Source organism: Chiroxiphia lanceolata, chromosome 2 (assembly GCF_009829145.1).
Source record: "Chiroxiphia lanceolata isolate bChiLan1 chromosome 2, bChiLan1.pri, whole genome shotgun sequence".
NCBI lineage: Eukaryota > Metazoa > Chordata > Aves > Passeriformes > Pipridae > Chiroxiphia > Chiroxiphia lanceolata.
This window is the reverse complement of record NC_045638.1, coordinates 66,518,971-66,542,972: the sequence shown is the minus strand read 5'-3', so window position 1 is coordinate 66,542,972 and position 24,002 is coordinate 66,518,971. Positions and strand designations below refer to the sequence as shown.

Here is a 24,002-nt window from a genome sequence, read left to right as displayed (position 1 = left end):
AGTCTGTCCCTCTGTTGTGTAGATATTACAAAACTTAAGAAAAGGTAAAAGCAAAGCAAATCCTTTCGATTGCAAAGACAAAAAAAAAATCATTACTTACCCCTTAGAGGATCCATCTGACAGAGTTTATATATCTGGAGTTCGGGAATGATGTGTGAACACAGAGAGAGATCTGATAGGCTTACTGCATGGCTGTGCCTAAGAAACAGGGTCCCCATTATCAGAGCTGAAAGACACTTTTTTTGCTTTTATCTCAGGTGCTCCTTAACTATGTTCACAGAGTAGCTTTGCCAGAACTTCTAAAGATTATGAGGGCTCCTGTGTCTTTTGTCTTATATTCTGTTTACTTTGTTCTGCTGTAAGCTAGTCACTAAAAGCTTGTATCACTTCTAAATTCAATAATATCTCTGTTGTGTGAACTGGGCAGAAGTCACTTTTCCCCTTACTGCTTTCTCAGTGATCCAAGAATAGGATGCTTGAGAGGGGAAATAGTTAGCAAAGTCATCAATGTTTGTCACTGTCTCCTTGAACAAGCACCTCAAGTAGTAAAGTGCTTACATTACAGGGGAAGTTGTGTCTGTGCTCTGGGATGACAGCTCAGAAGTCTTTTAGAGACAGAAGACGTTTAGTCTTCAAAACATCTGTCCATCTTCTACATGGTTTCCAAAACTTAAGCAGACCTTAATCAGAAGCAATATGCTCTGTGAAACCACATGAAAATCCACCATCGAGAGAGTCGTTGTAGTTCTCTCTTTGTTCAAACCATTCTGCGGGAGAGGAACCTCGTAAGGGAGATCATGTGAAGGGTTCTGGTCTCAGGTCCACATGCTCACGGTTCAAGTTACGTGTGGGCACCACTGTGCCTGCATAGTTCCTCTTCTGACTGGTGTTGGGTTGTGAGTGTATTTGCTGCTTGTTATTTGCTCATATTATTTGTTTGTGGTCAATAGAGAAGGTCAGAAGGGGAACTTCAGGACAAGAAAGTGGGTTTTAAAACTGTTCTGAGAGTTCCTGAAAGGAACCCGATAAGAAAGCTTATGGGTTTAATGGAGTAGAACAGAGGCTCCTTAAGCCCATGTAAATCTGCAAGTAGCATAGGCATTATTTTAAAAGTAGAAATTGTCTGTTATTAAGATCTTGCCAATTCAGATTTGAATGATCTTTGCAGTTGTAAATGAAAGCCATTACTAGTACATTCTCTTAGATTGCTCACTGAAAATTAAACTGTGAAAGCTTGCTATTTTCACTGTTTTAAGAATAAGTTTGCTTTCATGAAAATTTTGCATTTAGATAAGAGAATTGTCAAACTGAAGTAAAGTAGTACCTTTCAATTGGCTTTTAAGATTAGGAGCTCTGATTTTATCTTCCAAGGTATGGTTTGAATAATGTAGTTTGACATGTCTGGATATTTGAGCTTGGTCTCCCAAATTTCTCTGTCTCTTTAATCTATAAGATTTCTCTACTTGCTGTATTTTATTTAGGATTGCAATTTATTGTAGCAAGTAAAATGCTGTGCAAATCTTTTGAGAGAAAGACAATTTTCAATTAAAATACAACAGGTCAGTAAGTCATAATTTTTTGTTTCTTGTCCTGACAGTTGTCTGTTTGGCAATAATGTATGCTGGAAATGTATATTTACAAGTAATCTGACCTCATTTTGTTGTTTTTTATGTGGCTGAATAGTATTGGCTTATTCTTATGTCTCACAGAGACAGATACTAGGGGTGGCACCCTCTAGTGCTGCTGTAACAGCTGATATAGCTGGGGATTTGGTTTATGATGTCTGTGAGCAGTTCTTTTTCAAGAGTAAAAAAAAAAGAGAAAATGATTTACATTCATTTTGTGATTCTTTGTTCCTATGGAAATGGAAGACAACTTTTTTTCTATGAGATGAATTTCAAGTTTTCGTATCTCTTGAGAAAGAATTTCAGGCACTATGGGAGAACAAAAGAGAGCACTTCTGAGTAGGAAGAGTGCTTTCAGCCCAGATACAGAAAACATGACACCCCCCCACTGGTCTGGCTTGCTAGAGGGGTTACTAGTCTGTCATCTCTAGCACAGTTATCTCAGTACTTATGAATGACATAAGAAGCCTCAGATTTGGGCCTGTGAGCTGCAGATAACTTTTCCTGAGATCAAGCAGAGAAAAGAATGTCTATTTTGGCTTTAAGCATTGGATTGTAAATATAGGGCTGTTGTTCTTGCCGTTGACAAGTACTTCTTTGTACCTCTTTCTCTGCACTCTCCAAATTCTATCATCATCCATTAGCTCTAGACAACCTAACAGGAGATTTTTTTTTTATTTGCAGCAACGTTGAATGCTTGCCTTCTCTTTATGGCTGCTGCTGCTGTTAAAATATTCATATCCTTGATTTTAAATAAATAAGGTCTCTATGTTTCTCTAAATCAATGTGGTTAAAAAACCCTTTCTCCCAGGGAATTTTGGATGAATGCCAATTTATCCTTACAATAAAAAGGCACTTTCCTGTATGCTCTGGCTGAAATACAAGGATGATTCTGACAGCAATTCTAGGGTAAATTAGAAGTAATTCAGCTGAAGTCAATTGATATTGGTGTAAACAAGATTAAAATCAGCCTTTGCATATATGAAACAAGCATGTGTCTTGTCATGAGTCACAGTGCTATACTATGAATGTGTTGCAATGAATTTTTCACTAAATATTTGAATGTTGGCAAACATTACCCTGGAAGATGTCTTAAAACAGGATATGGAATATTTAAAAGGATGTATCATGTATCAGTGGGCAATAAATAAAAAGGACTCTTTGTTGATGCAGCAATTGTTTGCTTGAGTCATTAGACAAATAGAATAGCTTGTGACAAAAGAGAAAAACATATCCCGTGTGAATTCTCTTATTCAGGAGGGAGGGATATCCCCTCTTTCAAAAACATCCCTCTTACTGTTGTGATTAATCATAGCCTGCATTACAGGAACCCCATCCTTCAATGGTTCTTTGCTTCAGGGAGGTGTCTAATGTGTCTCTCTGAAGATAAATTAGTTTGCACGTTTTACTGTCTTTTCTTCTTACCTTCCTCATTTAGCAGTCCAGAAGAGGCCTAAGTACTTATAGGACATCCATTGCAATGGTATTAGAGAGCCATGTAAACCCACTGCATTGCCCAGTAAGGTATGGAAATTCTATTATCCTCATTTTATAGATAAGCAGTAAAGACATAGAGGAATTAAACGACACAGCTAAGGTCACACAGATTGTCTTTTGATTTAGTAGATATTTGGAAAAATATGTCTTCTGTTGCTTTGTCTGTAGAAGCTAAGGATGCCACATATGCACCTGATCTAGGCACTTTGCGTAATTTAGTAGTCAGCAGGGAGAAGTAGACACTTTCAGGGCAAAATTCATCTCATTGTAAAGTAAAACCTAAAAGAGTTCAGATGAATCACATTGTAAAAGGGCCTGTTTAAAGAATCTAGATGATTAGCTGAAAGGTATTCTTCAATTAGAAATGGCAGTATTTCATCAGATCATTCCTACTTCTAGTACCTTCTTTTACTAGATTAAATTTTTGGAAAGCATTCATACTGAAAAATCTCACCTTCTTGCTAACAGTTTATATCCTTAATTCTGCATATTTTCTCTGTAAGGAATTATAAATCCTTTAATCTATCTTATATTAGAAACAGTACATTGTGACTATAGTATCTTAATACTTTATTACAGTGCAAACTTCTATTGTAGATCAGCTGCCTTGACTGTAGTTAGACATTAAGAAATTAAATATAAGACTATAGACTTCTACTAATATGCACAATAAAAATAAGTCTGCTGTTTTTCTTGTGGAATTTTTGCTAATATAAGAATCTAAATGTTGGGAAGGGGTCCAGTAGTCTGTTATCATAGACATGATGTCATCAGATTTATTCTCATGACAACACTGTCTCTTAGTTTACAAAATCATGTGATGTCTCTGTTTGTTTCCCAATGATCTTCACCTTTTTCTCTGGTTTTAGTCTCCTAAATAAAGAAAGCTAAAATCTTCTAGCCTTCTCTGACAAGAGATACTCCTTTTTTTTTTTCTTCCTGTAGTTCTTTTGATAACTTGGTCTTCACTAAAGTACTTTCCAGTATTATGTAGAAGTACATTGCATCAACCCTTTGCCTATATTTATATTAAGGTCATGACTAAAAATATAATTCAGGATTAGTTCTGATATTGAATTGTGTGGCACCTCTCTCACTATCTATTCACTCATTGAATTAACCTACATGTTCTATTAGCCTATTTTCTTGCTAAACTAAAATAATTTACTATGTGGCACATGCTTTACCGAAGTCCAGAGAGATGAGATTTACTCAATTTTCTTTGCTTCTAAAATATGAAGTAGGTTACTGTGATAATCTCACATTATCTACCATTCTTAAAATATATGTGGCAAATCTTCCTGTTTATCAGTTGTCATGGTGTTATATTTTCCTTTCTAATTCTGTTTAATTCCTTCAGATCAATTCTTATAGATTTGTGTCATCTTGTGCTCACTTTTCTCCTCTCTAATTTTGGCTGTACATTTATGACATCCCAGTCAGGTAGCACATGTCTCATACTTCACTTATTTATAAAATGGGTTGGTGTTGATTTTGGATTTTTCCTCTGATTAGTTGCACCCATTTTTCTGTAGTAAATGCCTCCCCAGTAAAAAGCAGGTACCAGACAAAAGCACACAAAGTATGGACAGGGAACCTTAGGTGATACACAACAGAGTTAGCATGAATTTAAGCAATATTTCTAGTTGGTGCTGTGACTGCTGCAGGCTGTGCTGAGGTGGGCATTTGTGCAACCAAGTGCTGCAGTCATCAGCCTTGTCAACAAGGAGATCTTACTACCTCCACTTTTAACTGTAAAATAGTAGGACCCTGAAGGTTTACTTAGAAAACTAATATAGACCCACTGTCAATGCATAACCATTAGAACAAAGAATGTTTTTAATGTTACTGCCTTCCAGGAAAGGGATGTGCGAAACAGCAGTGGACAAATTACCAAGGTGTTTATGTCATTCCCATGTTCTTTGACAACACGAGTATAGAAACTGACAGAGCATAAAGTTCCTTTGAAAGTCAGACTACTGATAAGCTGCAAAGTGATTACCAGAGACTGTGAAATAGATTAATTAACAAATTAAAAAAAATGCAGTGCTTAGTAAAAAGTTTCATATTCAAAGTTTCTGCCAGGTGTTTTCTGCTTTCAGTGCTATTTTTCTCCCCACAGCAGGGAATGAAATTTTCCATTATAGACAGGAATGCTGCTAGCACTTCATGCCTGAATGGGGGACCAAACACAAATTACAATGTAATCAATCTTTTCAAACATTTTTGAAGGGTTTGTCATCTCACCTTGCACTCAGAAAGGCCATTAGCATTAGTGGAAGTTTCAATCATTTCTTTTTCAGTTTTGCTGGCCCAGCCCACTGTCTTACCACTACAGCTTTGGTCCCTTAATTACTGCAGAAATCTGTACATGCAATACTGTAAATGTGAATGATGTCCCTACTACTTCTATGAAATTCCATTCTATTTTTTGTGTCACAATGCAAAAAAAAAAAAAAAACCAACAAAACTTTCTCTAGAGAAATTGTCCTGAAACTCTTCAGCATGTACTTTGAGGCTATCTAAAAGTCTTGCAAGTGCAGGGGCTCTGTTCTGTCCAGATGGGATCCACTCACAAGTAATCGAGCTTGGGAAAAACAAATTACTTTAATGGGCTTAATTTTGCAAGTGAAAAAATCAGTGGTTTTTTGCAGCAGTTAGTGTAATCTAAAGAGCTGTTCAAATTCACTTCTGTATATTTGGTTTGGTAAATTATTATATTTTATTGACTGGGCCGGTTGACAGGTTTGGCAGGATGTCTGTTAATCCAAAAGAGAAATTAGAAAATACATGTATCTATGGTTGCCATGTAGGTATATACATTGTAGACATCTAAAATTTGAATCTGAATCTCAGTCCTATACTTTTCTTCCCTGTAGCACTTCATCAACTTGAGCTTTTAAGCTGTAAATATACAAGAAATCTTCTCTGTGCATAATCACCTTAGATTACAGAACTGCAGAATCATCAAGGTTGGAAGAGACCTTCAAGATCATCTAGTCCAACCATCAACCCAGCATCACTATAATCACCCCTAAGCAATATCCCCAAATGTCGCATCCAGACACCTCTTGAATACTTCCAGATGACTGTCTCTAGAGCTGAATCCTAGGCTGGAATGAATCCTACCTTACTTAGGACTCTGTGTTTAAGTAACCGTAAGTTTTATACCTAAATAAGTTACAAAAAGAAGCCGCATCACTCATTTTAAGTGAAATCTGGTAACTAACATCAGTGATATAAATGTGTAAGGGAAGGATTTATCATCCGGGTAGCTGAGAAGATGGTGGGAGGAAATATTTTTTTGAGAAAATAAAACAGGAATACTGATGAGAACCGAGTTGAAAACATGTCAAAAAAAGAGAGTAAGCAGAACTGTGTCCTGAACTTGTAAAGGAGGAACTGATGTGGTATGTAGGGAAGCTAAATACTAAAGGAATGACTTGTAGGTCACAAGGGAATTGGTCTGTTTCCTTTAGTGCATGCCTTCCTAAATCAGGTTTACCTGTAAAATTCCTTTGATGTTCTATAGAGACAAAAGACCAAGTTGGTAGCAAAACTCCAACTTATTTCAAAGAAGAAGGGGTATGTGACCAATGAATGTGTGGAGAAATAGCTACCTGCTTCTGTTATCCCACCAAATAAATTGGCCTGAAATGCATCCATTTGTCTATCAGTAAAGTATTCTGGCATCTCAGGTCATTGCGCTTTTAAGCATTTGGCATTGTTTTTAACTTACTTGCTGCCTCTGAAGTTAGCATTAATAAATTAACTCACTTGATATAGGAGTAATAATCTTCTTAAAAGTAACTGTTAATTCCCTCATGACTACAGTTTTATAACAGTTTCTTTTCTAAAGCTAAATTGTTGGCACAAGGTCATGCATTACTTGATAGTGTTTGCAGGGAAAGACAGGGTGTCCTAACCAAATGTCAGTGATCCTTTTCGTTATTCTTTGTCTCAAATCAGTCATTGAACCCAAGTGCAGGACAAAGTCATTAACGGAACAATAATTCTTAGGTGTTTTGACAAGACATTCTATAAATGGTAATTAACATCTGGACCTCCATTCCTGTCAGGGAGGTGAATGGAAATGCTAAGTGAGCTGAATCCAACAACTGGAATTCTTCATCTACTTTTCATATTTTGGTAAATTATCTTTTTTTTTTTTTTTTTTTTTTTTTAAAAATACAAGAAAAGAAATATATTATTTCTCTCAGGTTGTTTATCTGCTTCATGAGTTTCTACAACAAGTTCAGTAAACACAAATCTGTTTGTACTGTCCATTATTTTCAGAAGCTTGAAACTGATGAGCCTATAACATACCTTGTTGAGTCCAAAATTATATTAAGCATGTATTTTTTATTATTTTTTCTTTATTATTACCATATGGAAAATAAAAACAATTTACCTTCAGGTCTCAAACTGGAACCCAGAAAAAAAGAGGTCCATTGTACTGCCAAGTATTCACAACTGTGATGTTATAGGAATTGTCAGATTCTTCTATTGCCTGGGCGAGCAATAGAAGCTTCTAGACACATTTTGTAACAATAAAATTAATTCTAAGAGCGAAAGCAAGTCTTAAATTTTGTCTTTTACTATTAGTAAACCAATGGTTTAAGGAAAGCAAAACAACAGTTTTGCTTGATATAATCCTTCCCAAAAATTGTTTTACACATGAACGAAATTTCCCAACATTCCAATGATTTTTTTTACTATTTGAGAAACCAGACTGTGTGCAGTCATAAAGCAGAATGTAAAGAGCCTTTTGCATGTGTAAATCTTCATGATCTGTGCTCATAGCAACAATTCTTCTTTGAGCATCTCAATTAATCTATTTAAATCTATTTAAAATAAAAGATATTTGGTAATACTTTGGAAGGCTTGGTTTGCTGAGATTTTTCATTAAATAGAAAAAAGACACAAGAAAGTTTTCAGCCTCCATTAAATGTCAACTCCCTATTCATGTTAAATGTTATTTGATTTCCTCTTTGTAATCACAAAGATATTTTTTTGCAGTCTTCCAGGTAAGATTTGAAAGCCTGGAAGCTAAAGCTCTTACCAAGCATTAGAATAGGATTTTGTGGCTAACCAAAATTATTTGGTGCATACAGACGTTTCTTCTGTATTAATTTTCATTACATTGAATGTAATGACTATGTACAGCACAGATTAACTTTCAAGCATGGTTTAATAAAATGTGTTTTGACTCAGGGACATTTGTTTAATGGGAGTTTTACTGTAAACTATATAAGCTCATTAAGAGACTTATGGATATCTCTTCTGAAAAATTATGTAAATGAACATAGTTTTTAAAGAAAAAGAAGAAACTGTACCATTTGTGTAGCTCAGATATAATGAATGAGAGCACTTTCTAGTATTCTCTGTGTAATATGTCTGCAGTTCTGACAACTCAACTGGCACTGAACTAAATTTTACAAAATTAACTAAATGAGATGTCATTATACAAGCAGAATTAGGAAATGGTTCTTTTGTCTCTGGATTAGTTTAAGGACATCTCTGACATCTGTGTCCTGTGGTATTTATCAAGGATTCATTTTTTTTTTAGAAAGGAAGACAAAATCAACAATATAATCAAGCTTACTAGGTACCTAATTTAAGCACTTTCTTCTGTCACTGACTTCAGTTATTCAGTCGTGCAACTTGAATTAGGAGAATGAGTCCAAATTCAGCTAAGAGAAATGTACTTCAAAAGGTCTTCTCAAGTCAGTTAAGCTGCTTATTTACATAATAGCACATATATATAAGGCATCTGCTACAAATTTGCAACAAATTCAGTTTAACCTAAATTTGATTTTGGTCTTATTTGCACTGAAGGAAAATAGAAAAACACAGAATTGACAAGAAACACACATTTAAAAAGATGCATTTCAACTTAAATTTAATGTTTGTTCAGATAGCTGCAATTAACCTAATTACAGAATGAATTTCATAATTTTATACACAAATAATTTTAATTACCTTTCCTAATTAACATTGTGTTTTTAACACCATAGTATATATATCTGCATTTTCATATTGCTCTTAGATAAACTGCTGTTGATATTGTCTTCTCCCCCCACCATGTATTCCTTGAAGGAGGCAGTTTCTTTTTCCTCTTTTTTTTTTTTTTTTTTTATTCAAAAGTAATGGGAAAAATGTTTAGTTTGACACTTTCTGTTCTACAGAAATTAATCTAGTGCTAAGGAAAAAAATACTTAGGAAATAAGACTGAATGTTTACAAATATTAACTAAGTGATAGAATTTGAAATGAAGCTACACTAACCATTTTTGGTGGCAGCGTTATGTTATAAATTTGCTAATGGTCCCAAAGTTAGTGGCTTGGAACCACATTTTCCCAAGATTAAAGCCCAGACTTATTACTTCTGGAGAGAAACAAACTGACAACCTCAGTCAGGAGTGCCTCATAAAACTGAGATTTGTTTGATTTGAGGAAAAAGTAAAACTTACAGTAATGAAAAGATATACTGAAATCTGCAACCAAATTCCTGGAAGTCTGGAAAGGTAGTAGGACAGTGAAGTTGTAAACCTATAGTAAAATAACCTTTTCCATAAAAACTTTTTTTTACTGGAGAAAGCTACTATTTGTGATTAAAGAGGATAACTCCGGGTGTGATACTATCCTGGTTTTCTTTTTACGTATTTCTGTGGTGGATAATTAAAGCAGTAAGATTGTGTTTTGGAGACTGTAGTTCTCTAGCCTTTTTCATCAACTTCTGTTGGAGACTTAGCCTGCTGCTATTTCTAAACCTTGTTTGAAAGAAAAGTTTTATGCAACTTTAAATCATGTGGGGTCCTTTTAAAGAAAAAGTTACATATCATTAGAATACAATATTTCTTGTAAAAAAAATTGCAATAGAATAAGGAAACCCTTGTTCTTAAGCTATCAAGCATATATTAAACTAATGGTTAAATATTATTAATAATGATATTTCAAGATTACCTGAAAATTGGCAATATTTGGGGATTACAAAAGAACTGGAAGTATTTGGGGAGATTACTGAAGGACCCATCAAAGAAGATTGACAGAAACTAACAATACTACTAAATTTTAATAGATGGTTTGGTTTTCATTAACCCTATGTATCCTGGAGAGGAAATACAATACGTAAACCCATATGCATCTCTTTGAATATAATCTTTTTCCCTATTTTAAAGTTCACATAGATTTGTGGTGCAGTAAATAAGTAACTTATGCAGTCCTAAATCTGGCCCATAAATATAACAATTTTCCCTTTTTCTCAGGTCTATGTTTTCCAGACTTTTAATTATATGATCTGTCCTACTTTCAAGACTTCAGCAAACCTAAACAATTACAGTCTTCTCTGTCTTATAATTTGTAGCTTTTCAGGGTGTTCCACCTATTTCAGAGTATGGAGGACTAGAATAATTTTGAAGTATTAATTTTCTGAAAGAAAACTTGCCTATAGCAGGCTCCCTCTAGTAATCCTCTTCCAGGCTTCCCAGAGTCACCTTTCCTGAGTATACATGAGATGCACTACCATTTGGGTATTGGATAGTTGTCTGCTGTTATTTTCACTGGCTGCTGGAGCCATTTTGCTTATAGTGGAAAAACTCAGTTCAAGAGATCAGAGTGAATTAGTCTATCTTCTGCTATGGCAGCAAAGATTTAGACTCATCACATCCATTTTAAATACATCAAGCTGGATCTAATTGCCATACATGGATTCCCTATTTATCAATGCACGAAAACTCACACCTCCAGAAAGTGAGTTAGGTTTTCAGAGAGCTAACAGTGCAAATGCTTCTCTCCATTGATAACAAAAGGAGGTTAGGATGACTCCATACCCAACTTGACCAAAGCAATTAAGTTACCCATTCTGTGAGTGATTATATTCAATTCAGTGTTCACCACTTTGTTATTTCCATTCTGTTCTTAAATGACAAAAAAAGAATTAGATGGATAAATATAATATATATATAATATGTATAAAAGTAAAAATAAATGTGTAATATATATACAAATAAAACATATCATTTATATATAATTGTATAGATAGCACAGTTCATCTTATATGTATACATTGATGAATTGTGCTTTTTTTCAGTAACTACTTAATAAAGCCAATATCCTTAGTTCGATAATATCACAAGGTATTTATCACATGCACTCGAGGCCTAAGATTTATCACAAGTATTTATCACAAGTCAGAAGATCAGGCTTTTGCTGTAAGATGGAAAATGATCAGGAAAACCAACTCCTTCATTTAGACTTCTTTTGAAAATCATAAAAATCAAGTGAAATTCAACTTGAATGTTTTGGGTTTTTTTCTGCTGTATATGAGTTAATGGTTAGGCATATAACAGCTGCATAAAAATTTTACAACACTGTGTGGTGTAGAAATAAATGTTGTTCAGCTCAGTCCTCACAGCATTCTGCCAGCTTTGCTCATTTTGAATAATATTTTTTTTCACATTGAATCCTACCTTTTCTCAAACACAGTTTGTAGAAATTACTAACCAAAATTTGATTTTATGATAAACAACTGACTGAGTCTTCCAAATTGAGATGCAAGTTGTTTTTGACTGACAGCAGGTTTGTGTTTGGGGCATATTAATGATCAGAAAATGTGACCATGTCAAAAGTGGTGCTGTCTCAGCATGTTGCCTGTAAATCAATTCAACAAAATATTTTGATCAAATATCATAAATATTTAAGTGTGAGAGAAAAAAGATAGTGAATGATTGTGACCATGGGATGCTTTATGAATATTTTATTATCACCATCCATCATCACCTTTTGGGAACAAAGACTTTTTTTTAGGTAGCAAAGTGAAGAGCTCCATAATGAAAAAAGATTAATGCTGAAAATAATATTATTCCAAATATTTGAACAATGGTTGTGCTTTGGTCTCATTGAGCGATCCAATCAAATTTAGAAGTTTCATTTAAATACTCTGAGGAGTTTTTATATGTTAGATTGTCCTGCTAAAATTAAATGTATGGCAGGAAAAAAATGCCAATTTTGAGGAAATAAGATTAGATGAGATAGCATTCTTCATAGGAGTATTTTGAGTGGACATGAAGATGGATGAGTTCCCTGCCATGCTGAAGATGGGTGCAAATTTATCAAGATATGCTGTCTGCTCTTTGTATGCCATAAAGTCTGTCTAAATAACAATATCCTCTCAGGGAGAGAATCTGCTGTTCTGGCTGCCCATGTATTGTTGAATTTGGACTATCTCCATTTGCAAATGTTGACTTTTCATTTGTGCCCAGAGAATGAAATCTGTATGAGAGATGTGTAAAGCATTTAATCTTTATTTATTTGTTAACAAATGGGTTTTTTTGCCAAATCCTGTTTGCATTTCTTTTCTCCTTCTCCTCCTGCAAGGTGACTGTCTGCATCCACAATGTGACACTTCAGCTAAGAATACAAATTACAGCCTTTTGTGGGGGTTTGTTTGTTTGTTTTAATGACAGAATGCATTAAGTCAGAATAACAATCTCAGATATTATTTTGTATCTTCTGTATTTCTAAAGGATACAGCAAAATTGGCTATGTTTTTCATATACATATATGACATATATATATTTGTCATGAAAGTTTATACAAAATACAGTTTTATATTCATACTTGCTGCTATGCAGATTTTTAAAACCAGAAAGATCCATTAGATTATCTAGCGAACCTACTTTTTTAACTACAAAGTATAAAGTTTCAGCCAGTTAAATTACAAAAAAAAAAATAAGGAGTGACATAAAGATCTGAACAGAGGCAATATGTGATCCATGATAACAAAACTGGATTTTTAGAACCAGTGAAAAGCACTGAATCATTCAGGTTTGAGCTGTTCAGCGGGAGCTCAGTACCGCTCCAGATCATGGTGCTTTGTAAAAACCTCCTATGGCATCTTCCTACACCTGTGTTGCAAGGACCATGCTCTTGTGATTTCAGTGTTGCAACTTGCCTTCAGAATGGTCACAAGCTTAATGTATGTCAATATGTCTGTCTATTCAGAAAGACTAGAAAGCACTAAGTAAACTTGACCCCTAGTATCTCACAAGCTCAGCAGACACGTGAGTTGTATTCAGTCAAGATTATGAGATGAGCTGCTTACTCAGTTGTCTGTGGACAACTGAAGGCTAGAAGTTGGTTAAATCTCTGTGACTTCTCAAGCAACAAAGAGAAACTGCAACTAGGACTTAAAAACATATTTCTTACTCTGAGATGTTGCTAAGAGTTGAGTCCCAAATAAATTCAGCATTAAATAATTTCTGTCACACAAACCCCATAACTAAATCTGAAATGTAATAACATAGAGCTGAACTAATTTCAAGAGTGTGTTGAGATGGCAGAGGCAGAAATGTTATAGTGGCCTGCCTATAGACTGACCTTTCCTTTTCCAAACAAACTATTTTGGAAGACTTCATGGGATTATTAGCAACTCTTGTAACCCAACTAAACTCTGCTGAAATTCCTTGTATGCTCTAAGTGTGTTTGCTTAGGCATAGCAAGAGGCAAACTTAGTCTTGTGGTACCTACTTTGCATCTGGCTGGATAATAGATAAAGCATTTGCAGATACAGGCCACAAAATTCCTTCAAGATATGTGTAGGTAAGCAGGTCTAGGAAATCAAAGACTTTATTTTCAAAAGCATTATAAAATCAACTCCCTTTCTTGGAAAGTCTCTTGCCTTGGAAAATGGAGGCAACTAAAATTTTGTTTAGACTGTCAGTGCTTCAAAGAGTAGACTCTATAGAACATGTCTACTTATTGACCATGCACCCATGGAAACACACAGTGGTTTTTATACTTGTATGTCAGTGAAGAAAAAGTGATTGGAAATAAGCACAGAAAGTCAGATAAAAATAACATATTGACAGCAGAGCCATTACTGATAAATATATACCTTGTAAATCATAATGGTATTGAATGACTAGGAATGATATCAGAAAAAAAAAGAAATAAATTATAACAAACTAAGTAACATGTCCTTTCATTGTATTTTTATAATGAAGCAGCTACAGGTGAAAGGAACTTGAGACAAGAAATAGAGAATAGTTTCTTATCTTTTCCTCTCCTTTCTTAACTCTGAAGAAATATAGTAATGAAGTAACTGCAGTCATCAGAAGACTGTGTAGAAACAGAATTTCCAGTACTTGAATAATGTTGCCTTCAAATACCCATGTATTCAAAGAAGTCCTGCATAGTTTTTGAAATTACAGTTTGGATCTTAGACACCTACATATCTGTGGAACCCATCTGAATCACTTCAGTACTTCACAGAATTGTGTAGAAAACCTTATTCTGCCGGGTTTTCCAGATCTTTTCAGAAAATACTTTTATTCCTTCTTTTCTGTATTCTGGGCTGTCCCACACACTCTTACCTCCCCAGCTTCCTATCACTCCTGTTATTGTACTAATTAAGGATTCTGGCAGCTTATCTCTGCTAAGAAATGCAGATATAAGCTAACCTTACAGCATTATTTATTTCAGCTGTGATGAAAGGGAAGTTTGGGCCAAGATAGGGAACAGAAAGTAGCAGGGGTTTCTTGATCTGTACCTGAGTACAGAGGATGGAGCTCCAGGAAGGAGAGAGGGAAGCAGCAGGTGACAAGGTGTTAGTGATAAGTCTACCAAAACTGGCAGTTGCAGTGGGATGAATCCAGGGACCTAGGAACAAAGTGATTGAGGAGAGAATGTGAATTTATCAGCACTGACTGTGCCAAGTGGAATGACCAAGTCATTAAAATTATATAGTTTAGTAGTCATTGAATCTTGCTGCTAATTAATAATACCAAGGAAACACATCTAGCACAGCATGTCTGTGGGTTTGTAGTCTTGGATTATTTGTTTTAAGAGACTAGAAATAAAGAAGAGTCTTTCTTACTTATTTGGCTGATATTTCAGAGCAAAAAATGTCAAAAGAATCTTTTCCATTATAAACTGGTTTTGAATTTTTATATTGAATATATAGAGTAGTTGGAAAACCTCTATGAAATGGAATAATGTCATTTCAGTTCCAATATATGTGTAGAAGGCTGTAAAAACACATGGTCTCAGAAAAGGTAATTTACTAAAGTAGCCCATGAAAGCTTAAAAAAAAGTCCTGTATTTGAGGTTAAATAGAACTGAAAATGTTGCTGCTATTTGTTTTTCTTGTATGATGCAATATGTAAAGTTAAATAAATATAATAGTCTGAAACACAACTGTGGCCATGTTCAAATCCATTATACTTAATCTTAGTGCCCTCAGGAAAAGAGTACCTATTCATTTTCTTTGAGACCAAAAAATGTCACTGACTGGAACTTATGTTATGGCCTTGAATCTTTCAGAATCGAAGAATGAATTTTCTGGCTTTAAGCAAGAGAGTTTTAAAGAAGCAGGTTGAAAAGCAGCTGGTCATCACACCAGAAGCCAGTTGCTAATTACAGCAGTAAGTTAATCAATGAAATAGCTGTTTAGCTTCTGGGTATAATAAAAAGAGATAAAAGACCACACAGAAACTCCAGCATTAGGGTATGACCAGTTCTTGAAGCATACATTATTTTCCTTCTTATACCTGTCTGCTTTTGAGTAGGCAAGTCATGCATCTGCTTGACAGCTATTAGCAGAATAAAATAACAAGCATTTTGGGGTAAGATCTGATATAAATATTTACAAAGACAATTTAAGAGAGTGTTTGTTATGCACTTTTGTGTTTGCTTTCAAAACATTTAACTCCAGAGACAGATGGCTTGTACAGTTTTATCTACACTTGTGTCATTATATATTCAAGCAGCCAAGACTGATAACCAGCCTCACAGATTATGGATTGTTCAGAGAACAAATACTTTGAAAAAAAATCCCCCACATATCAATAAAGTACTTCAGTATGGAAAAGCTTGATACAGAATTTTTTGTGAAGAGAAAGGAAACAAATTAATGCAATTATAAAATTAAAACAGCAGGAACAGGTTTTTAAGTGGCGTCACTGTACGTGGTAATGAAACAACTTTAGAAAATTGGGTGAAAACTATTGTTCAGCAGTAGTGGAGGAGAAAGATAATTACCATTAAAGCAACATTATGTTTTCTCAATACATAACAGCCAACTCCTCAGTTCAAGCTATCCCCAGAAGATCTCTCTCCCATCATATTGCTCATGATCATTTCACTTTACAGTACTAAATAGCAACTGGAATAATAAAGATTCTTAGAAAAGAATAAACTTTCTATGATTGAGAACGTAATAGAACAAAATAGAATCTGAAAAAACCCTAATGGTTCAAAGACTTTTTTTTTTCTTTGTAGGTGAGATCCCTTTTTTAATCTTTTTTGTCTTTTTCCTGAGTCTTACAGTAGGACATTTGTAGAATCCCCTAAATCATGATCATCACCATTATTAGCAATAACATTTAATGAAAAATTATACTTGTATCTAAGGACCTTAACTGGAAACAGTTGTGACAGGTGCCACACATATTATGAATGAAGCTGCCTTTTTCCTGAATCAGTAAGCATGATCATTCCTTGTAGTAGCTCAACAGTAAAATAGATTATTCTATCAGTCTGTATTTCTAAAAAAAAAATTATTTTGTGAATTTCTTTTTCTCTTGTGATGGCTCAAACCAAAGGCGATTAAAATAATAATTGTTACTTATATATTAGATGAAGTCTTGCAAGGCATTTTGTAACTTTAAAACTCACAATATTTTAGTAAGGCAAGTAAATATCCCCTCTATTTTAAAGATTTGTAAGCATGAGACAGAGTACTGGAAAATATACATACTCATTTGAGTAAAGTCTGAACCTTTTCTCAATTCTCTACATATATTTTGTTCATAGATTTATATGTAGGCATGTGTAAAGGTGTGTGCAGACTTATACCTCACAGCTATTTGAACAGTTATACAGCTAAGAGAAGTGTCCTGCACTGGGAAAACAAGTGTCCCCTGGGATTCCCAGTTCTCCCCTAAAAGGAGAGGTACTCACTCTCTACAACTGTCACTTGGTGTGACTGACATCGATACAAAAATTGTAATTTGCCTGCAACAGAGCAGCGGTATTTTTTAAACTCAAGAAACCAAAGAGCAGTTCCTGAACAGGTGATCATCTCAGCATTGTTACCTCATTCCTGTCTGGTGCTCCCAGTAGTAACAGATATCTAAATATTCTAGTGCTCTTCAGAAAGTCTATCAGCTTAAAGATGGCTAAAGCAAGGGATGTTTAAAATTCATTCTGAGTTTAACAGCATTAACTGCCTAGCACTGTTACTGAAGAAAGCAAAACACACCAAGTAAATCTTCCAAAGAGTTTGACATGTATCTTATAGGGCCCCATGCATATTTATTCCTAAGTAAAACCAGCTTATTGCTCATTTAAATTTTAAATGGAAATTATATTCTTATCACTTGAAATTTATTTAACTAAACAGAAAAAGTAACTTATCCCCTTCAGAACTATCATACTGAAGGCTCTCCTGTTAACCTTTTATTCCGCTGTAGATTGGAAGCACAGAGTGCAGGCACTGTATTTCTTGAAATGTGTCATTCTGTGGCGAAAGGTTTTCTTTGTGTTTTGAAAGTTTTCATCCCTGCCAAACCTTTCCTCTTTGGTCAGCAAAATAGTAGTGTACTGTGAGAGTAGGCAGGTTGACAATAGTTCTGACACTTCTCACGTTTTTCCTCTGAAATGGGATAAAACTAATCAAAATTAAACTTCTGTTGTCAGGCAGAAAAGAAAATCGGCTTTTAACCTATATATTAATGTTTGGAAATGTTAACGATATACAATGAGTACTTTCTTTACTTATTTTTGTTTTGTTTTGCTTTGTTTTCTCACTAAATACCTGCTTCAGTTTAGTTAGAATTTCATACTAGAGGATTCATATAAGAGTTTTATAGAAAAAAGAATATGTCTCTTCCAGGGTATTATGTCAGGTCTCATTTTAGAATTGTAGTTCGTGGTTCTCACTGAAATCTCTGCTGGACTCCTACTTTACAATTGTTGTGTTTCCTAATGGTTCTGGTTTATTTATTTCATCTTGTATTGCTCTACATGGAAAGTAGCATTGATTCTATAAATTTTTCATGTTCTAGTTTTCAGCAATAGGACACTTTCTAATATGGGGAATGTGGTAGCAACTTTTATTATAGTTTATTATTTTCTGTCATATCAACAGAGTACTGTATATTCTCCAGATATTCAAAAAGAGAAGCTGCACAGAGATAAGATGAGCTAATTACATTGTAACATGTGGAAATATACCTGGTGATATTTTTTATATCTGTGTTTAAAAGCAATGAGAAATGAATAGGAGTTTCCATAAAATTAATTGAGTTAATGTCAGTGTTCAGAAAAAGATATGTTACTGAGGGTAATTTACTGTATATGCATGGAGTACAAGCGAATAAAATATTCTTTGGCATTTTAACATAGAAATCTTTGTTAGTGTGTCTTCACTTATCATTTTGAGTCTCAATTATATTATTATAAAGATACACTTTTTTTTCTGATACACCACTGACATTTTTCTTCTGATTAGTAACTTTGCTATTCATGACTACTTCCTAATGTTCTTTCTCAAAAATCAATCTATAATTTCCTTCCTGTCACTGGGCTGTTTAATCAAGGAAATAAGTCTCCTTAACTCTTCAAATGTCTGCAGTACTATCCAGTTGATTTACTCTGAAGTTAAGAAAAGGCATCTCATAATTCTTTGTCAAAATTACAACACAGTTAGCAAAGAATCATGACAAAGCGTATCTCAGATATTGAGAAATATGTAATGAAGACATCCAAAGTGATTTCTCTGCTTTTTTCCTGCTCATACATCCAGTCCGATCCGATGAGCAAAGTAAACCATCTAAAAATGCAGTAAGGCTGAGAGGAATTCAGTGTTACTGAAGGCACGGGTAATCTCCTTGATTGAAAGAGGCCTGCAGTTGACCATGTGTGTCCTCCGGAGTGTGTGAAAGATTATGTGGATATTTAATATGCATAGTACTTCAGCAGACTTAATTTCTGTCTCCTGTGGTCTTATATTACTATCTTTCAAAGAATTATGAGAACAGTTCTTTATCAAGTGCAAGATTTATATAACTTGTTTTTTTTTCATTTACCCCTTTACTTTTGTTGTTGTAAAGCAGCTATCTGAGATGTGTTTAATGGTCTCCTTCCATGCAATGTTTTGAAGTGTTTCAAGATTTCCTATTAAATCCAGCAATGTTTAACTTATCTCTTACTTGTTGGGAGTGGAGATTGAGTGTGTATCCACAGGATAGAAATCTAGAACTATGAACCAACCTGTGTTTGTAAAACAGTAGACATTAGAATAATCCTGTGTACAGTGCATTCCTCTGGGCAAACCTGTTTTTGGATAGTATAAATGTTTCTCAGTTTGCAGTAGTCTGTTAGTTCACCAATGTTCTGCAGCAGTAAAGTGAGTTGAAAGCAGAAGAGAATACATCCAAACTGTAGGCTTTTATAAGCAGTATTAATTCTTACTCAGACTCTTCAAGGGTATGTTCACTGTCTTTGACATTTTCACTTAATTACCTTTATTTTCTTAGTATGACTGAAAAAAGACTTAAGTTTATTCATAGTAGGATCTAAGACCAATAACTTAGGAATAACAGAACTTTATTTCCACTTCTGGAAATGAGGTATGTAGCATATACAGCTTATGCCCTACAAAGAAACTACTTTCTAACAGAATGAAAATGTATATGGGATTTACCAGCACAATATTTTGTTGCAGAATCATTGTTAATTTTCTCATGAGGTCTATGTGTAAGTTTAATGACAAATACCACAATCTAATATTATGTCTTTTTTTTTTTTCCCCCTTTCTCCCTCTTTCTCTTTGTTTTTCATTTACAGATGGGCCTCTTGGACCACGAGGATTAGCTGAAGCTACAGAGATGTGTACTCAAGAATGCCTGGTTTTGGGTCACTCAGACAACTGTTGGATGCCTCCTAGCTTGGGCCCATACCAACAGCCAAAGTCTCCTCTCTCCACCTTTGGACCTCAGAAAGAATGGGTTAAGAAGGACAAACTAGTTAATGGACACACATTGACCAGGACCTGGAAAGAAGATAGCAACAGAAATCAGTTCAGTGACCGAAAGCAGTATGGTTCCAGTGAGGGCCATTTCAACACTGGCAACCACATGACTGACATTCCTCTGGCCAACTTGAAGTCTTATAAACAGGCCTCAGGAGCTGTGGAGAGTCCAAAGGAACACCAGCTATAAGAAATTATTACTTTGGACCCATGACTTTAGCCTACTTAGACTTGCTAATACTATGTGTGTGTCAGAGCTTTATGTACTGGATAGACCTCTAGAACTATGCTTCACCTAGCAGAGATATGCATATCTTTATGTTAGCGTTGTGGAAGGTATGATGTCCTGCAACATGAAAGAGTGTTTCTACTAGTTGTGTGGTTTTGTTAAATAGACATGATTAAAATCTGCAGAGACCTCTCCAGTTTGCAAATATTCTTTTTTTGTTTTTTTTTTTGGTTTTGACCCTGGACTGCTGCTATGAACAACAGAAGATGCATTTGGAGAGTGAGAGAGCATGAAAGTTCAGTGGATTGCAAAGATTGAAAAGCATATCCAGTTCGAAAATTGTACTTTTGTTGTCATTGATCTATGCTGGGACCTTTATACTTGAGATCATATTGCAAACAATTGAAGCTAAACATTAAACCTATTGTGCTATTAACAATGTTAGTGGACACTTATAAGTCAATCAGCGTTCAAATACTTGTAAATAGAAACAATTATTACTTACAACTTTTGTGTACTTATAATGTTCACTTGAAAAGATACTGTAGCATATTTCTGTGTTTCACAGTTGCTTTTTAATTTCTTTCATTGGCTTTCTATTGTTTTGCTTTTATTTTCAGTGATGGTGTTTCTGTGTTAGTAGTCTGTCTGACACACAATGTTCCAAGGAACTCAAACCACTTGTGTTAAAAGTGATGGGGTGGGAAGAAAGGTTGGTTGCAGAAAGGGAAAAAGAAAAATTTCTTTCTATGTAGTAGCAAATCATGCCAGCATTCAGGTAGAATTTCTTCTTTTATTTTTATTATTTTATTTTATTTTATTTTATTTTATATTAAGAAGTGAAAGAACTTGTGTAAGGGCTTAAAATCTTAGCAGTTTTTTGTTTCATTTCCATTATGTTTCATAAAACAGGGAAATTGCAAAACAAAAGAATATTTAAATGTGTGGTGGCAGGTGAGGGGGAAAGCTATTCATTTGGGATCCTAGATCAAATTAGCTGTAGTCTGTCATTTAATGAGTGGTAGCTGATGTTGATCCCAGCTGAAATACATGGAGGAAATTCTACAGGAGCAAAATACAGTAATAATGTTTTTCCAATTGGGCAGGTGTGTGTCTATACCTAAGACAGTATGTATTGCTGAAACAGCAGCATTTGTGTTGATCTTCATCTGCGTTAACGTTGTAGTAACACAAGTGTTTTTAGACCATAGCCACAGAATATTTAATGTGTTGTGCCTTCATGATGTAACAGAGCATTCTCCTGGTAGGCTAGTTGGGGGAAACTAAAGGGTTAAATCTCTAATTATTGCTGTTTAACTGTTTGTTATCATAGTTGGTCAATGCCTGGCAGGTACCAGTATCACGTCACCTCAGTCAAACGAGTAGAGTGACTCCTAATGTTAGTGAGATCTAAGTTGCACGCAAAGCAAATCCAAATCCAAACATTTTTAGATGGTTTTTTTTAAGGCATGAAAGATGATTTACACAAATAAATAGCATGCAAAACAAAAAAAGTCCATACAGAAAAAAATCAAAAGTTACTTATGCCACAGTGAAACATCAGTCTTAAAGTAACAAATTTAGCTAATCTGAAGGTGATTTTATTCTTACTGAAAACACAAGCTTTTCTTTTCTTTCTTTATTCTTTTGTATATAGCAGTTTACTTTTTTTCCCTCCACAGTATAAAAGGCTTAAAATGGGCTAGGGGTGCATTGCTTATGGCAGTACTTATGTCAGTTTGTGAGGGGTGTTTGATGACTTTGACAGAATAAATATCTAACCAGTTATCCTTGTTACTGCTTTGCCAGTTCAACATTATTTAGTTATTCAGCTTTTGCAATAAATGTTCTGAATTCCTGATTGTGTTGTGTTAGTTCTTGGGCAGATGCCTTAGGGACTTTATTCCCATTAATTTCTCTTCCTTTCTGTTATTGTTGGTTGGTTTGTTTCTTTGCTTCGTTCTGAATTTCCAGTTATTTTTCTAAGCATGTCATGGTCCATTTGGTTCATATAGATATGTATAAGACTGGAATATGCAACAAATGATAAATCCTGAAGGCTGTATTCTGTCATTCCTATGCAAGTAGGAACTTATTCAAAATGAGTTATTTGAATTGGATAAAGTGTTACTTAGCACAAAAGTGACAGGATCTAGCCCAGATTTGTCAGACATATGTAGGCACATGTAATAAGCATCCTTGCATGAGTCTTTGTACAAGTATGGGGGTAGCATATAGGAAAGTCAGCACACCTTAGTCCTTTTTTTGAGAGTAGAATAAAGTCATATCAAAATACAGTAAATTCTTTTCCGTAAGGAAAATTTGTGTGGTTATATAACCATTTTTGTTGCAGCACAGTTAAAAAAAAAAAAAAAAGAAAAAAACCCCTGAACAACCTTGAAAAAGATGTATCAACAAAAGTAAGCTATTTTTGAACATGCTGAGTTTTAAAGATGAGATGCACTGAGTTCTGTATTAAAACCAGAAATACAACAAGTATTTGAACACCCAAATAGTACCAACTAGTTTAAATTAGGAGTGTCTTTTTAAACAGATTATATTTGAAAACATTTCTATCACAGACAGAAAGTAAAAGATGTGACTTGCTACAGAAAGTGAACCATATTCAGTTCCAAACTTCAGTACTTTGTGCTATTATCAACCTGTGCAGGAGGAGCTAAAAAACCCATGGTTTTAAATTGTTAGCAGGTGAAAATTTTCTCATCTCATTTTCTTTAGTTCTGTATAATTTTAGAATCTTAAAACCTTACTCAGCTTTGAAATAATTATAAAAAAAAAAGACAGGAGAAAAAGCAAGGAGAAAGAGGGAGAGAGAGAAAAAGAGAGAGGGAAGGAGGGAGGGAGGCAGAGAGGGAGGGAAAGAAAGAAGGAAAGAAGGAAGGAAGGAAATATATATCTGCAGCACTGAGCACTGTATCTTAATCACATTTAAACTGAATTAATGTTTTCCAGATGTTTCTATAGAATCTGAATTTGGCCCTAAACATATATTTAGTAAGTGCCCATTCATTCATGACCATTTGGTTTGCTTAATTGGTAGTACTAGCATGGCTGTCAAAAATTCAGAAATAAAGAGAAAAAAAAGAAGAAAAAAAAAGAAATTCTGTCGTATCTCAGATGAGGTGCTTTAAAAAAAAAAAAAATTCCACTGCACAGAATGAGATGACAGCTGAGTATTGGTGACTATTTGGTTTTCCATCTTTGGGGCTAAACATTACTTAAAATTATCCATAGCCTGTCATGATACAGATGCTTCTCTGATACCAGTTCTAGCTTTTTTTTCTTCAGACTGAGTGTCCATTTTTTTATTTATTTCATAATTTACTTCATAATACACAAACTTACAAGGACTTGCCAAAGATTTTTTCATAGTCCTTTAGTTTTACTGTCACTGATCAAAGCCCCTAGTCCAAACAGAAAATGGAAAGCATGTGTAGATGTAGTTATTTAGTCCTACTTAATCCTATGCTGTGCCAATTCTTGCTAAAGTAGAGTAGTCAGGACCATGTAAAAAAAACCAGAAAGTTCAGGCTTGAACTGTGAAACATTTTCTAGTGGTTTAAGCAATGTTGTGCTAGAACAGATTGCCTAGAGAT

The 24,002-nt window shown here is 34.6% G+C and overlaps 1 protein-coding gene across 4 annotated transcripts in view; it reads left to right on the top strand.

Annotated features, from left to right (window-relative positions):
• PCDH9 (protocadherin 9) overlaps positions 1-22,761 on the top strand; it is a 679,135-nt gene extending 656,374 nt beyond the window's left edge. For all 4 annotated transcript variants that reach the window (XM_032680713.1, XM_032680710.1, XM_032680711.1 and 1 more), the window contains one exon: positions 19,973-22,761. In XM_032680713.1, the coding sequence (XP_032536604.1) occupies positions 19,973-20,346 (374 nt within the window). In that variant the 3' untranslated portion in view covers positions 20,347-22,761. The remainder of the gene's footprint in view (positions 1-19,972) is intronic.
• Positions 22,762-24,002: the final 1,241 nt, after the last annotated feature.